This window comes from Cornus florida, unplaced genomic scaffold (genome assembly GCF_030987335.1).
Source record: "Cornus florida cultivar Cherokee Brave unplaced genomic scaffold, ASM3098733v1 CherokeeBrave_3.0.0_Hap2_Chr08, whole genome shotgun sequence".
NCBI classification, from domain to species: domain Eukaryota; kingdom Viridiplantae; phylum Streptophyta; class Magnoliopsida; order Cornales; family Cornaceae; genus Cornus; species Cornus florida.
Window position 1 is genome coordinate 38,846,353 of NW_026775578.1, and position 15,785 is coordinate 38,862,137.

Below are 15,785 nucleotides of genomic sequence, written 5' to 3' on the forward strand. Positions count from 1 at the left end.
TTAAACCATGCTTCACTAAAGCATTAAACACCTGTCTTACCTATTCGGAAATGATGATAACAGTCCTTACCTAGTCCTTATCATGCCTCAAACAAGTATCACCAGTTCACGTGTTGTCCCATAGAGCTATATAAAGGATGCGTGCCATCTCTTAGGAATAAATTCTATAAGTTGATCTTTGCTGCCAATTTGTATTTTCTATGGAGTGAAAGGAATGGAAGGATTCATAATGATGTTATTAGGTGCAATAGAACTCTTTTGAAATGTATTGTTCGGGAGGTTATGGATGTCTTGGGGGTTTGTCTCCAAGATGTTCTAACATAGTCTTTTCTGGTTTGTTTGGTTGGATAGGGGTCTTCTTCTTGTAGTGTGATCCTGTTAAGGGATTTCTTGTTCGGTGAGGGTATGCCTTCACTTTAATGCTTGTACACTATGATGTTTATATCTATAAATTTTTCTTCATTTAGGAAAAAAAAAAAAAGGATGTGTGCCACAATCAATTTCTTCTTCATGCTAAATAGGCCTTAACCTTACAATTCAGAAGGCAGAAGATATTGACCTCATATGTGAGACAAACCACTGAAGCTTCCTCAGAACTAAGTGAACTTTGGAGCTTCTAAAGATACCAGATTGAGGAATCGTCAATCTTTCTTAATGTTGCTAATCTTTCTCTCTCACCAGCAATTTTTTTGGGATTCTTCTTTCATTGTCATTTGATCAATGTGGACACAAAAAGGTTCAAGCGATTCTAGATATGCCACCTCTGGCTCCACTGAAGCAAGTCAAAAGTTTTTTTTGCAAGGTGTCCTATCTTGGGCATCTCAATCCTGCCCTATCCTGGAGGCCCTTGCTTGGTGGGCTTGGGTTTGCTGGTATTTCAGAGAAGGATAGGGTTTGGTGGAGCTATTGAGTGCCCTTGTTCCGAAGAAGGGGAGCTATTGAGGATAAGGACTTTAGACCGATTAGCTTAGTGGGTTCTTTTTATAAGCTTTTCGCTAAAGCCCTAGCCATCTTCTTGAGGAGAGTTATGGAAGTGGAGATTTCGGATTTCCCAGAATACGTTTGTTGGAAGCCAATAGATCTTGGATTTGGTGGTGGTTGCCACTGAGTGCATTGAGTCCAAGATCAAGAGTGGAGTGCTTGGATTGTTTGTAAGTTGGATATTGAGAAGGCCTATGATCGTGTGAGTTGGGACTTCTTGATGTACAATGATGGATGGGTTTTGGGCACAAATGTAGGAGATAGGTTCGCCACTGCACATCGATTAGGGCAATAAATGAACCAAACGTTCGCCAAACAGCTCGAGCTCGGCTTGCTAAGAGTTCGGTTTGTGTTCGTGTGTTTAATAAACAAACCAAGCTCAAACAAAATTCTTTGGCTCGTTTATTAAACGAGCCAATCTCAAACACCTCTCCGTTTGGCTCGTTTGTTTGTGAACGCAGTCGTGAACATGCTCATTTAAAGGCTTGTTTTGAGCTCAAATTATATATATATATATATATATATATACACACACTTTCTTTTGAGTCCATGTAATATTTAATTAATCCACATTAATATTTTATTTTAACCCATTAATAAAGGTCATGACCAAGTCCAAGTCCAATGCAGCCCAACCCAACACTCATAACATTTCATCCCTTTTAAAAATAAAAGAGTCCAGCCACAAGCCCATCTCCATTACAGCTCATCTGTGTAAAAACCCTTATCTTTCTCACCTTATTGAAAATAAAACTAACCCAAACCCATTTCCCCCTTTATCTATCTAAACCACATCATTATCTGTTTAACCACCCCCTCTCCCAAACACCCTACGAGATAGCAGCCAAAACATTAATCTGAAAAACGAACCCACCGAAATCGGCGACCGCTGCAAAATGGTACTCTGTCAGGTTAGTTGCTCCCCCTCTCCCCCACTCCACTTCATCTGGCCTCACTTCTCTCTTCTCTTCATTTTGACAGGATCAAAGTTGGGAGTATTTTTTTAATTATGTAAGACTTCGGAGATAGAAACACTGAAGATTGATGCGGAAATCAATATCAGTGGACTTTGGAGATAGAAAAATTGAAGATTGATATGGAAATCGGGGGTACACAGATTTATATATGCAGTTTGTTTTTTTATTTTTTTTATTGGTATAAATAAACGAGCTGCCGAGCCACGCTCGATCCTGGGCTGGCAAAGCTTGATCGAACTTGAGCCGAGCTCGAGCATCGTGACGAGTCGAGCCCGAACAGCCCAAATCTCAGCTCAGCTCAAATACAGCCCTAATATCAACGGTCTAATTTTCTGTTCTGGTGAATGGCCCTCCAGCTGGGTTATTCTCTAGCTCTCGTGGCTTGCAGCAGGGAGACCAGCTCCTTTTTTGTTTATCATTGCAATGGAGGCTTTCAGTACATTGATGAGGAGGGCGGAAGAGCCGGGTCTGATTAGAGGTTTTTTTATGGGAAGAGCTCCCAACCTGGTGGTCTCTCAGTCTCTCTTTGTGAACAATACCATAGTTTTTTGTGATGCGAGGGAGGAGCAGCTAAGACATTTGAGATGTGTTTTGATTTGCTTCCAAACAGTCTCTGGCTTGAAGATCAACATTGGTAAGAGCGAGTTAGTTCCAGTTGGGGTGGTAGAGGAGATGCATGACTATGTTGATATCCTTGGATGTGGGATTGCCTCCTTCCTGATCTCTTATTTGGCTTTTGTTGTTGGGAGCTTCTAACTCTTATGAAGAGCACCCTTTTGAATCCTCCTAACCTATTTTATATCCTCCTTTCCGATGCCAATGTCAGTTATCACAAGGCTAGAGAAGATCGAGAGGAACTTTCTGTGGGGGCTATAAGTTCAAATACCACTTGGTGATTTGGAAGAAGGTGTGTACTCCAACTTAGACAGGGGTTCGGGAATTTCCTTTAAGAGGTTGGATTCGATCAGCAAGACTTTGTTGGGTAAATGGCTTTGGAAATTTGGTAGAGAGAGGCTTAGACTTTGGAGGAGGGTCATTGCTTGCCGAAGTGGGGAGGGAGTTGGTGGGTGGTTGTCTAGTGAGGTGAGTTCTCCTTCAGGGGTGGGGGTTTGGAAGCTCATCGGAAGGGCTAGGATGAGTTTTCTAACGTATTCACTTCAGGGTCAGGAGTGGGAGACATGTCAGGTTTGGGAGGGCCTCTAGTGTGCGGACATTGCTATGGCTTGCACGTTTCCTCCGTTCAGGATCACTACAGATAGACATGCCCGAGTCATCGACTGTTATCGTCTTGATAGTGGGAGGATGAATTGGGATGTGCAATTTCGGAGAAAGTTCCAAGATTGGAAGTTTGCAAAGGCAACAGAGTTCTTAGCACTATTGTTAGTCAGGTGATGGAGGGGGAGGGGGAGGGGATGGATGAGTTGGTTTCGATGGGCTCCCCAAGAGAGGTTTTTGAAATCCGTTCCTTCTGCTAGAGCCTTTTGGAGATTCAAGGGTCCTTCATTCCCTTGGAAGGTCATCTGGAGATCCAAGCCCCTCTAAAGGTGGTTTTCTTTGCTTGGTCAGCCGCCCTAGGGGTGATTCTCATCTTAGACAATCTTAGGAGGCGTCAAATTGTGGTGAATTTGTGTTGCATGTGCAAAAAAGCGGAGGAGTCGGTGAATCACCTCCTTCTCCATTGCCCAATGGCGAGGGATGTCTGGTGTATGTTTTTGGCTGCATTCGGTATGGGTTGGGTGTCTCTCGGTTCTGAGGCTTGGAGATGGTGTATAGTGGATAGTCGAGCCACAAATACTTGAAGGGCCACTTCCCTTTGTTTATGGTGGGGCTTGTGGCGCGAGAGAAATAGGAGATCCTTCGATGGAGAAGAGTCTCGTATTTGATCTCCCGAACACAACATATTGAGTTCTTTATTATTTTGGGTCATTGGGTAGAATTGTAAATCTGTGGGGGATTTTGTAGATTTTGTTGATCGTTTGAAACTATTGTTGGTCGTTTTTGGCTCTATTGTTTTTCCACTTGGGAGCGCTCCCCTCGAGCGCCTTTTAATGAAATCTTACTTATCAGAAAAAAAATAATAATAAAAAATAAAAATAAAAATAAGACCGAATCTTCATTCTCAAGTATCAAGGAACACCAAAAGGCTTTCAATGCAATAAAAGAAGCTTTCACTTTTCCTTCACTGTTATAGTGCATCGAGCTGATCTGCATATGCTTCTCTACCTCACCTCTATGCAGAGGTCCTTTGAGGCTCTCCTAGCACAAGAAATTGATGCACAAAAACAATCGATTTATTTGTTTATTTATTTTTTCCCAGATAATCTATCATAAAGGATATGGTGACCATATGGATTCGTACTAAAATATATTGTCATGCCTTAGTCTTCGCTAACTCGGCAGTTCAGCAAAATACCTCCTCACCACATCATCCATCTCATTGCAAAATGTGATGTTGAGAAATCTACTTCCGAAGCCTGCCCTCTCTGGAGGGACAGCAAGATGCCTGCTGCTCACAGAATTCAAAATTATCCGCTTTCCGCCGAAAGCATTGAAATGCCAAGCACTGGCTTATTCAAGTGGATAATTCAAGCCACCCTCCGAGACTTATTATGACATGAGGTGCAGCAGCACTTGCAATGGACAGCCTATCTGAATCCATTCTCTTATTTGACGAATTACCTTGTTGAGGGGGTTTGATGTAGGCATCATGCTCACATTAGAAAACAGATCAAAGGTCAATTTATATTAAAAGCACAGATGCTCAAACGACCAAACTAATTTCAGGGGCTCATTCTTAGCCTCTTTTCAGCATTTGAAGTCAAACCAACCTCAGGTACAGAGCATCAGGAAACCAACCCTTGCCAACAATGGCACCATTGTCCAGAGGCTTGGCGACGCATCTGATTCCATCAGCATCGAGCATGTCTCGCATTCCACACACAGTTACCCAGTTTCCCTTGCAACAATTGCGTGACATGGTCGAGGATTTCCACATAGGCGAAAAAACTTGAAAGAACATAGCAAAATCATCTTGTACATCCAGAGGAAGTTGCTTCAAACTGGCAGGAATCTACTGTTGAACAGCTTCAACTTATGAGTGAGTCATCCCATTAGTAAAAGACTTTGAGATCCATTACAATATTCTAACCATTGTGCCCCCAGTGGCATCCTCATCTGATGCTAAGGACTGAAGGAAGCAATGGAAAAACTTGACTTTGTCCACAAAAATCATATGGAATTCAACGGTGTTAGCTTTATCGTTGGATGTGGTGGCAAGGATATTTTTGTTGTTGGAGGCAATCTACAAACTTGACTTTGTCCACAAAAATCATATGGAATTCAACGGTGTTAGCTTTATTGTTGGATGTGGTGGCAAGTATATTTTTGTTGTTGGAGGCAATCTACCATGACTACCTCAAAGAAGGTTAAGAAGCAACTCCTTTGTTCCTTCACCAAAGCCAATTTCATGATTAGATTAGATGGACAATCTCTGTGATGTCTTGCTAAAAAGACATCTTAGGAGTCCTCTAAGACTACCAAGATTTAACATCAAGGGCAACAAGCTATTGAAATTCCATGACAACAACTCAACCAGTGTTACAACCCAAATCAAGCTTTTTGGATTTAATCAGTCAATGATTTCTAACAAAGCAAATAGAAATGCAAAGCTCCCAAAGCCCTTACAAAGGAAGGGAACTGCATAACTTGTGGTGTTTAGGAAAACAACTCATCCATATTTCAGATACAAAGTTCTCATTATCTTTGATTAGCTACAGAATTTCCCAGTAAGACGGTTTTTTCCCAAGTGTGCATGATTAATCAAGTGTACCACTAAAATTACGCATAAAAACCTCCCCAAGTTGGATAACCTTCATGTTATCAGGACAGTGGTAAATAAATCCACTGCATCTTCATTCTATTTAATAATTTGAAGTTGAAATATACCTTGCACAGTTTTATCTAGAAGTTGTTGGATCTCCTCAAGCTGCTTACCCATTATGCTCTACAAAAAGAGGGATAACGAAAAAAGAAAAATAAATACAAAAGTTACTAAACAATCTTATATGTAACAATTGGCAACAATAAGCATCTACAGAATATTTGAATAGGTTGACATTTTGAAAAATTTAAGAAAAATAAACAGCAGGAAAACAAATCAGAAGCACCTCCAATAATATTTGCAGATGCAAGGAACAGTAAAGCACAGAGTAAGAAGAAATGAACAATAGAATCTCTAAAGACAGAAGTCAATGCCAAATGGAATTTTCATGTTGAAGCATATGTCTGAGTTTTAGCTACCAGGGAGTTTTGATTCATTATATTGATAACATGACACATTATTAAGACTGGAGAGTATGGTATTCATTTTTTTTGATAAGTAATAATAACATAAAAAAGGCGTTCAAAAGGGGAACGCGTCCCTTATACAAGAATGGAACCGGGACTACGGCCCCAAAGAATCCAAAAAAATAATTAAATCATCAGAAGAAGAGCAAGAACTCCTCTTCACATAATTGAAAAGAGAACGAAGAATGTGATGTTTCACCATTGCCGTAGACGACTCTTTATCTTCAAACATTCTACTATTTCTCTCCTTCCAAATGCACCACCAAACACAATGTGGGACAACTCTCCAAAAATCGCATACATCCCTTCTCACACGACATCCTCTCCATACATGAATCAATTCCTTAGTAGATCATGGCATTACCCAACACGTGCCAAACAACCCAAAAATAACATTCCAACAATGGTTCGCCACAGGGCAATGCATAAGGAGGTCATCAACAGACTCCACATCTTTCTTGCAAAGACAACACCGATTAACAATACAATTGCCCATTTTCCTTAAATTATCAATTGTCAAAATCTTTCCCCAAACAGTAGTCCAAACAAAGAAAGCCACCCTAGTTGGAGCCATGGATCGACAAATAATTTTCCACGGGAAATCATGATTAACAAAATGAGACAGACATGAGAACAGGGATCTTACTTCGAAACGACCGTGGGAAGAAGGAACCCAAATCAAATCATCATTTTCTCTGCCAACACCCTCCTGCCGATACAGAAGATCCAAAAAAACACATACCTCATCCATCTTCCAATCCTGAAAAGAGCGCCGAAAGTGCACATCCCACGTAATCCCACTGCTATCAAGACGATAACAATCAGCTACAAAGGCATGTTTATCAACTGCAATACTAAATAATCTAGGAAATGAACGAGATAGTGGCTGATCACCACACCAAAGATCTTCCCAAAACCGGACGCGACGTCCATCACGAACTTTGAATCTGATATGAGCAGAAAAGGCGTCCCAACCCTTCCGAATAGACTTCCACATCCCTACTCCTCTCACAAGAGTAACCGGACGTGTAGACCAGCCTCTATCTTCTTCCCCAAACCAACAGGAAACTAACCTGCGCCAAGGGCGGTGTCTTTCCCTCCCATATCTCCATAACCATTTACCCAGGAGGGCTTGATTGAAAGGAACTATTCGTCTTATGCCAAGTCCACCCAATTTCACAGGCTTGCAAACTTGCTCCCATCTGACAAGGTGATACTTGACCTCATCTCCCCTTCCTCCCCATAGGAAATCCCTTTGAATTTTTTCAATCCTATCCGCAACGGAACAAGGGATTTGGAACATAGAAAGAAAATAAGTGGGAAGGCTCAATAACATACTCTTAATAAGAGTAACTTTACCCCCCCCCCCCCCCCCCCTAGACAAATATTGCTTTTTCCATCCTGCTAATCTCTTCGCACACCTGTCAATCACTGAATCCCAACTCCCCACTATCCTTGAAGAGACCCTTACGGGCAACCCCAAACATTGTTGTTAAAGGAGCCGGAGGTGCGCGCTTGAGGCGCAAGGCGCCTCCAGGCGCCACCTTGGCGCCTTGATTGCCTTAAGGCGACTGTATTGTACTAGGCGAGCGCCTTTTAGACAAAGGCGCAAGGCTACAGGCGCTCTAAAGGCGCGCCTGCTTGAAAAAATAGTTTATTTAAAAAAATTATTTTGTTATTATTTTGGTTGTGTATGGTTTATTATTTGTTTATTGTTAGTTTTTATTTGTTTATTACAAAACTGTCAAAACCTATACAAGTCTTACTGCCGGTGCCGGTAAGTTCTCCTTCCCTCTCTTCTTCTTCTCTCCTTCTTACTTCTTCTCTTCTCGGATCTCTCAGTCTCACTCTCAGATTTTTTTTTTTTTTTCTCTATTCTTCTTCTTCTTTTCTTCAGTTCTTCTTCTTCTCTCGGCTCTTGCTCTTATTTTATTTTTTTTTCTCTATATTTTTTATTTTTTTATTTTATTCTTCTTCTTCTTTTCTTCTTCTTCTCTCGGCTCTTCTTTTATTTTTTTATTTATTTTTTTAGGCTGGTCCTCTGTTTTTATTTATGTTGGTCTGAATGTGTTTCAACTTCCTTCCACCCTCTCTCTCTCTCTCTCTCTCTCTCTCTCTCTATATATATATATATATATATATATATATCCTCACTTTTGAATAAAAAGTGGGGACTCCTTTTGGCCGAGGAAAGAAAATTATGTTAGTAGTTCAACTGTGCTGTGGCTGCTTAGCATATTACTCATTAGATTATCAAAATTGTTATAATTAAGTGATTTAGGATGTAAATTCATGTTAATATAATTTTTGTAAAGCCCTTTTTTTGTGGGGTTTGGCTGCTTAGCATATTACTAATAAAAATAATCTGTTTTTTTTTTTATTTTTATTTTTTTGCTTGTCTAGATTAGTGCCTTGTATGTGTTTGAACTTTGATGATCAATCTATTTATGTTATAGAATCAATCATTCATGGTGCTTATTGCTTATAGAAAATTAGATTGATTTGATTTGAAAATATAGCACATCCTTGTGGTTTTTGCAAGATAAATTCATAATTTCTATTTAATGCATCCAAACATGGTGCTTGCAGCTTGCAAAAACGTTTTATTCGGGTTTTTTTTTCTTTTTCTTTTTTTTTTCACCGTGCGCCTTACTCCAGTCGGGCGCGCACCTCGCCTTGCGCCTCAAGCTCCAGGAGGCATTTGTGCTTTTGTGCACCTTGAGCCTTTAACAACTATGACCCCAAATAAGGAATAAGGAAAGAGCCCACCTGCATCCAAGAACTGCAGCTAAGGAGGAGATATCCTGAACATTCCCTACTGGGACAAGCACACTCTTAGCCACATTGACCTTTAGCCTGAAAACCGCCTGAAAACAAGTTAGGATGCACCTTAAATAACGAAGTTGAGACACATCAACATCACAAAAAACCAAGGTATCCTCTGCGAAAAGTAATTGAGAAATCTCCATCTGATAGACTAAATCTCTACCCACTCTGAATCCCTTAATAAAGTCAAGGTCCTCTGCCTTGCACATAAGTCTGCTTAAACCCTCCATAACAACAAGAAAGAGGAAAGATGACAAAGGATCACCTTGTCTTATGCCCCCGGGTGCAACTAAAGAAACCAGCGGGAGAGCCATTCACAAGAATTGAAAACTTGACAAATGAAAGACAAGTCCCGATCCACTTCCTCCATTTGTTTCCAAACCCCATTCTTTGTAACAAATAGAGTAGGAAATTCCAATTCACATGATCGTATGCTTTCTCAAAATCAAGTTTGCATAAAACTCCAAGAATACCGCTTCGCAATCTGGAATCCACACATTCACTAGTAATAAGAACTGAATCAAGAATTTGTCGTCCTCCAACAAAGGCATTCTGGGAGTCCGAAATAATCCCATCCATTACTTCCCTCATCCTTGGAGCAAGCACCTCAGCAATAAGTTTGTAAACACAACCCACCAAGTTAATTGGACAAAAATCCTTTATGTCAGAAGCGCCTCCCTTCTTGGGTATAATGGCAATAAATGAAGCATTAAGAGACTTCTCAAAGACGCTAGAAGAATGAAATTCCTGAAAAGTACCCATTACCTCATATTTTACTATCGCCCAACTTTCCAACAAAAAACGCATAGTAAAACCATCAGGCCCCAGAGCTTTGTCCCCATTTTTTTATTTTTATTTTTTATTTTTATAAGTAAAAATATATTAGAAAAATGTTCAAAAGGGGAACGCATCCCTAATACAAGAGAAAAGATTTAAGGACCAATAGAATCCAAGAGATCAAAGAAATCATCAATCGAGGAGCATGTACTTCCTCTAACATAAAAGAATAAAGAACGAAGAATATGAATTTTTAAATTAGCTAAGGACGATTCTTTTCCTTCAAAGGATCTGTTATTTCTCTCACGCCACAAACACCACCAGACACAGAGCTTTGTCCCCATTACAACTTGATAAAGCCTTTAGAACTTCTTCTTCAGTAAAAGGATTCTCAATCCTATCTCTATCCAACTCAGATATAGCCTCAAAATGAAGACCATCAAGTTTAGGTCTCCAAACTAAAGGCTCGGTGTAAAGCTTCTGAAAAAAGAAGCAATCCCGTTACGCACCTCCTCCTCTCTCGACACCTTCCACCCAAATTCTTCCAATATGATTACCTCCTATGAGCGTTAGCTAATCTGTGGAAGAATTTTGTATTACTATCCCCTTCTTTTAGCCAAAGGGCTCGAGATTTTTGTCTCCACGAGATCTCCTCCATACAAGCAATCTTAGCAAGAACCGGCTGACAGGAGACTGTCCTAGAACGTAGAGACTCCACATCCCCACCCGCCTTCTCAAGACAGTCAACCTCGGAAATATCAGCAAGGACTCTATTCTTCCTCCATTCCAGATTCCCGAAAACATCCTTGTTCCACTGCTTAAGAGCGAATTTGAGAGCTCTTAACTCCTTTGTTATTATGAAACTGGGCGAACCTGAAACAATAACTCCCTCCCACCAAGATCTGACTTGCTCTTGGAAATCCTCTGCACGTAGCCACATATTCTCAAATCTAAACGGGGTTCTTCGAGAACACAAGCCCCCACAATCCAAGACCAAAGGAATATGATCAGAGATGACCCTTGCTAACACCGCCTGAATGACATCCGGGAATTTCTCTTCCCACACCCCAAAAATTAGAAATCTATCCAGTCTTGAAAGAGTGATTGGATCCCTGCCATTCTACCAAGTATAGGCTACACCAATATCATAAATTGATCCATTTCCAATGACCTTCTTCCCCCTGTAGACCTCTCTGATGGGGACCTGACAGAGTTGAAATCTCCTCCCAAACACCAAGGGAGAGACCACAATCCTTGGACATGACTAAGCTCCTCCCAAAAGATGGATCGCTCATCATCAATAACCAATCCATAGACTCCTGTAAAGACCCATCTGAAATTGTCCTCTTCCGTATTAAACAGACAAGACATAGAAAATCTCCCCATCCACACGTTCGTTCTAGATAACCATCTACTGTCCCACATGATTAAGATTCCACCCGAAGTACCTATGGTATTCTTTTTTTACCAAAGGAATCATCAACTATCAACCTGCTCTAGATAGCACACTAAAGCTAACTTTGATGAATTTTCCCAGAGATATCTAGATTAACTGGGAATTGGTGGATATTACAAACTTGATGAGGATAGGTGAAAATTACAAACTTGATGAGGATATCATTTTAATCCCCCCAAAAACAGCATATCAAGCTTGGTTACTGAAAATCTTAAATGCTGGAGATTGGAGGAACAAATTGTGGAGGATAACTTGGCACCTAATTTAGTTAGCTACACTACTTAGAGATTGGTAATGTAGTGTACATAATCAGCACCACTTGGCATCCTCCGTCACATATTCATACTCATGATTTCCTAGAAATACCATTCCAGAAGTGTAACTTCCTAGATAAAAGGAGAGATTCGACTTTTAAGGTTTTTTTTTTCTCAGGATCTCATTCCTGCTTATACATCATCAGAATGTAGGCTGATATTTTTGTTAGTTTGTTGCCTTCTTATATTCCATTTTTTTGCTAATCTCGCTCACGCTCCATTTTCATATGCGGTAGGAAACCGTTAAACTTTTCCTTCTATGTTTTATATCTTATTTTCCAAGTTTTCATTTAGTATACATTACGAGAAAAAAGAAAACACAAGTGGCACGATGACACCATAATCTAGTAATAGGAGTATAACAAGGAACAGCAGTTGACAGAAAAAATATATTTATAATATCTTGTAAAACAATTATAAAAGCTAGAGTGAACTAGTTTGAGAAATATTGTATGAAATAGAACATAAATTGTGATTAAAAAACAAACCCTCCATATCATGCATCTATCAGAAGCAGCCCGTATGCCTTCCTCTAATGCTACAACTGAGCTTTCTTGCAAAACAGTGCAGGCGTCCTTGAAACCACCTGGTTCTTCTATACATCTTAATAGGGTTTCCAGTTCTTTGGCCATCTCTTCAACCTGAAAGATAATACATACCAAGTGAAATAGAAAACATATTATCCTTAGTAAATGATACAATGGATATACAAGTGCAGATTATGGTAAAAATACAAACAAAAATAAAACTGTTGACCACATGGCAAAACAGGAACAATAAATTCTGCCACAAAAGAAGGGAAAAAAGAAAGAAAAAGAAGAAGAATTTATTACATTGCCAGATTGTTTAGATAGGTGTGGCTCAGAATTCAGTATTTCTGTTGGGGAGGAGATTCTGTAGTTTTCCTTGTTGGGACGAAATTTATAGCCGGATGCTTTCCCCAATGCAGAATTTTCTTGAGATGACAACTGAGAGATGCGAGTGGCAGGCAATGGTTCGATATTCCCTACCCCTGTTGAAGCCTTTTGTACACTATGGGTGCCAGAAAAAATTGCTGAAGTTGATTGGCGAGCATTGTCTTTTGAAACTCCAGAAAAAGATGCAGTACTTAGTCTTGTGCCAGAATTATCAGTTTGGTTGCTCTGCACGACGGTGGAAGGTAAAAAGGAAAATCCTCCATCAGAATTCTTTGAAAAATTCGGTTGTCCTCCTGACCAGGATTGAGATAAAGCGCTCTGCACGCTAGTAGTTCCAACATTTCCTGGTAATTCTTTACCAGCCTCAATACTATTCTTTGAATCTACAGGAATAGGTTGGCTTGATTTAACAGTTGAAAATCCTCCTAAAAATGAATCAGTCTTTGATACCACGCCAGAAAGTTTTGGAGTTTCTGTCTTGCTGAAATCTTTAGTCACAAGTCTAGGACCCTCTCCATCAGATGTCCTCAAAGTTGTCTGTCCTAGCATTGTGCCTTGCTGACCAGTAAGAATCAATTCTTGACCATCTTTATCTTGGTTCAGCTTTATGACAGGAACTTTTGGCTGCCCATCAGTTTCAAATGACCGCAAATTTACACCAGTTCTCACTTCCTGGTTTCTGGTAATAGTTTCCGCGGGAGATATTTGATCAGTAATCCTCGTTGAAGATTTGTTCCCTTCAGGAAGCTTTAGGTCATTTTTTATATAAATTTCATCATCTTTTTTGGTAATAAGCTCCTCCTTGTTTATTTTCTGGGAATGAAAACCCATAACTTTCCGTTCTATGCTTTGTTCTGCTGATCCAAAAGAAATTTTGGAAAGACCATGTTCGGAAGGTACCACTGCAGGAGTATCCTCTTCCTCATCTTCCTCATCGGAAAGTGTGGACAGAACCTCAGCTGGAGATGGAATACCCGAGACACTACAAAGAAATTGGTTCAATGTTTAACATATAACTTACCACGGACAAGATGCTCAAACTACCTGTAAAAGCTAAGCCTACATGTGCAAATAAAAAATCAGCACAACAATATGAATTTTAATGGTGAGAGTACCTGGTAACGTGGAAAAGGACAAGTTTTCCCTCGAGAGTAAGACACAGAAGAACGCAATATGGTGAGAGTACTTTCTCTTCTTCTCCAAGCTTGAGTTTAAATTTCTCATTGCTGGAAACCTTGTCAGCACAGAGCCCCAAGATCAAATTGTCATCGCCATTTTCTAGAACATAAAAAGTGGAAGTTGTAAGGCAAGCTTAAATGAACCCATAATCATATAATGTTCAGATAAATCAAAGGTTGATAATTTAAGATGGAGCCTTAAGGTGGATAAGCATGGTGGTCCTGTGATTGGATCAAAATCCTCTCCGGTGCAACAGTGTATCTGTTGCAGCCGGTGAGTTTTGTTTGGGATACATATTACCAAAATGTTGGGATTTTGGCCTTATGTCCCAACATTTTCCTAACGTACATCCCAACTTTCTCCTAACGTGCAACCCAACACTTTCCTAACGTACATCCCAACGCTTCCCTAACATGTATCCCAATTTTTTCCTAACATGTGTTCCAAAAAGACTCTCCGGCTGCAACAGATATAGTGTTGCGCTGGAGAGGATTTTGTTCCCCTGTGATTAAGTACAGTGAGCAACGCCAAAGTCTTTAGGGGCTTGTGAATGAGTAGGTAAGATTAAGGGTCAAGGGAGGATATAGCCTTGAATTGGCTGAGATTTAAGGCTGATTTTGATATGAAAGAATTATGCAGATTACAGGAATTTCTGAAAAGCAAGAGAAAATTAAGAGTTACTGTTTGTACTATAAGATTTGGGTATTTTAGAAGGGCCCATCAAGGCTATTAAAAGTGCACAGAACTTCTAGAAGAAGATAACCTTAGAATCCTCCCTCACCAGCCCCCAAACTCCCCCCTCCCCCCGGGCGGGCGTTGAATATAAACCTTAGAATCTTGCTTACAGAGAAGCATGCAAACAAAGGATTTCTTATTAAATCATTTGGAATGAAGGATTGCCTGAACTAATTAAGACTCACTTAATTCCAAACAAGTAAACAATTTGATATAACAAATAACAAAACCTTACTAGCTTGGATATTGAAGAGAAAACATAAAATTACTAATTACACCTAATCTGCAAATTACAAGAGACCACTGGTTATGAAAAAAATGATTTACTGTATTCAAAAGGAGTTAGAATCACTTGGGTTCTTTTAAACTCATATAAAATTCTCTGCTCACATGCCACATATGGTGGGGGTCCTCTGTTCCATTGGTGGGCATGGGTATGCCCCTCTTTTTTCTTCTTCACAAACCATACACTTCAAGGTACCAATCCCTATCAGATGAGCTTCCCAAAAGTAAATCACCGGCATTTCCTTACAAAATTAGACCAAATTGTCAGGAGCCAAGGAGGGTTTCTCCTAAAGGTAGAAACAAGAACAAGTAATAATACAACACCAAACCAAAAGAGACCCAAAAAGGTTATTAATCCCTTATAAAATCCTCCAACTTGAGATAATTAATAATGCAGCACTGTGGCGACACACACAAGTGTCAATATATGTGAAAAAATTCCTTTGAATGAGAATTCCATTTGGATCATCCCATGAACTTAAAATTACAAAGATATGTATGGAAGCTTAATTATTATGCTTTCCCCATATACGAACATAATAATAAGTTGAAACCATGTGGTCGGAAGTCATAATTGAGTATTAACATGAGATTTTCGCCCTTTAATGAATAATCAATTAATTTGGTCATTGTCTTTATCAATCTCTGGGGTACTTTTCTACATGAAGATATATTTGCTTAAAATAATGGAAGTAAGGGTATGTAGACAAACTTCTAAGTATCAAAACTCTCAGTTAGTCATATTTTTGACATTATGAATTAGGGGTGGCAAATGGGCGGGTTGGGTGGATTTGGGCCGGGTCGTATGTAGGTTGTTGCCCATATTCAACCCATTATGACGGGTCAAATACGGGTTGGGTCAACCCGTCATAACCCATTCTAATAGTAGCCCAACCCATTTATGGTTTTCACAAACTGATCCATCTATTGCGACCCATTCCACTTATAAGACCCAACCTGTTTTCCATAAATCACATTCTCTCTCTCTCTC

At 39.8% G+C, this 15,785-nt stretch overlaps 1 protein-coding gene across 1 annotated transcript in view; it reads right to left on the reverse strand.

The window, feature by feature from the left end:
- Nucleotides 1–15,785, reverse strand: part of LOC132271376 (nuclear pore complex protein NUP214) — a 56,206-nt gene that overhangs the window by 14,434 nt on the left and 25,987 nt on the right. Inside the window, exons 8-11 of the mRNA XM_059772727.1 lie at nucleotides 13,711–13,873; nucleotides 12,512–13,577; nucleotides 12,167–12,319; nucleotides 5,904–5,961 (exon numbers count right to left, since the gene is read on the reverse strand). Of these exons, the coding sequence (XP_059628710.1) occupies nucleotides 5,904–5,961; nucleotides 12,167–12,319; nucleotides 12,512–13,577; nucleotides 13,711–13,873 (1,440 nt within the window). The remainder of the gene's footprint in view (nucleotides 1–5,903; nucleotides 5,962–12,166; nucleotides 12,320–12,511; nucleotides 13,578–13,710; nucleotides 13,874–15,785) is intronic.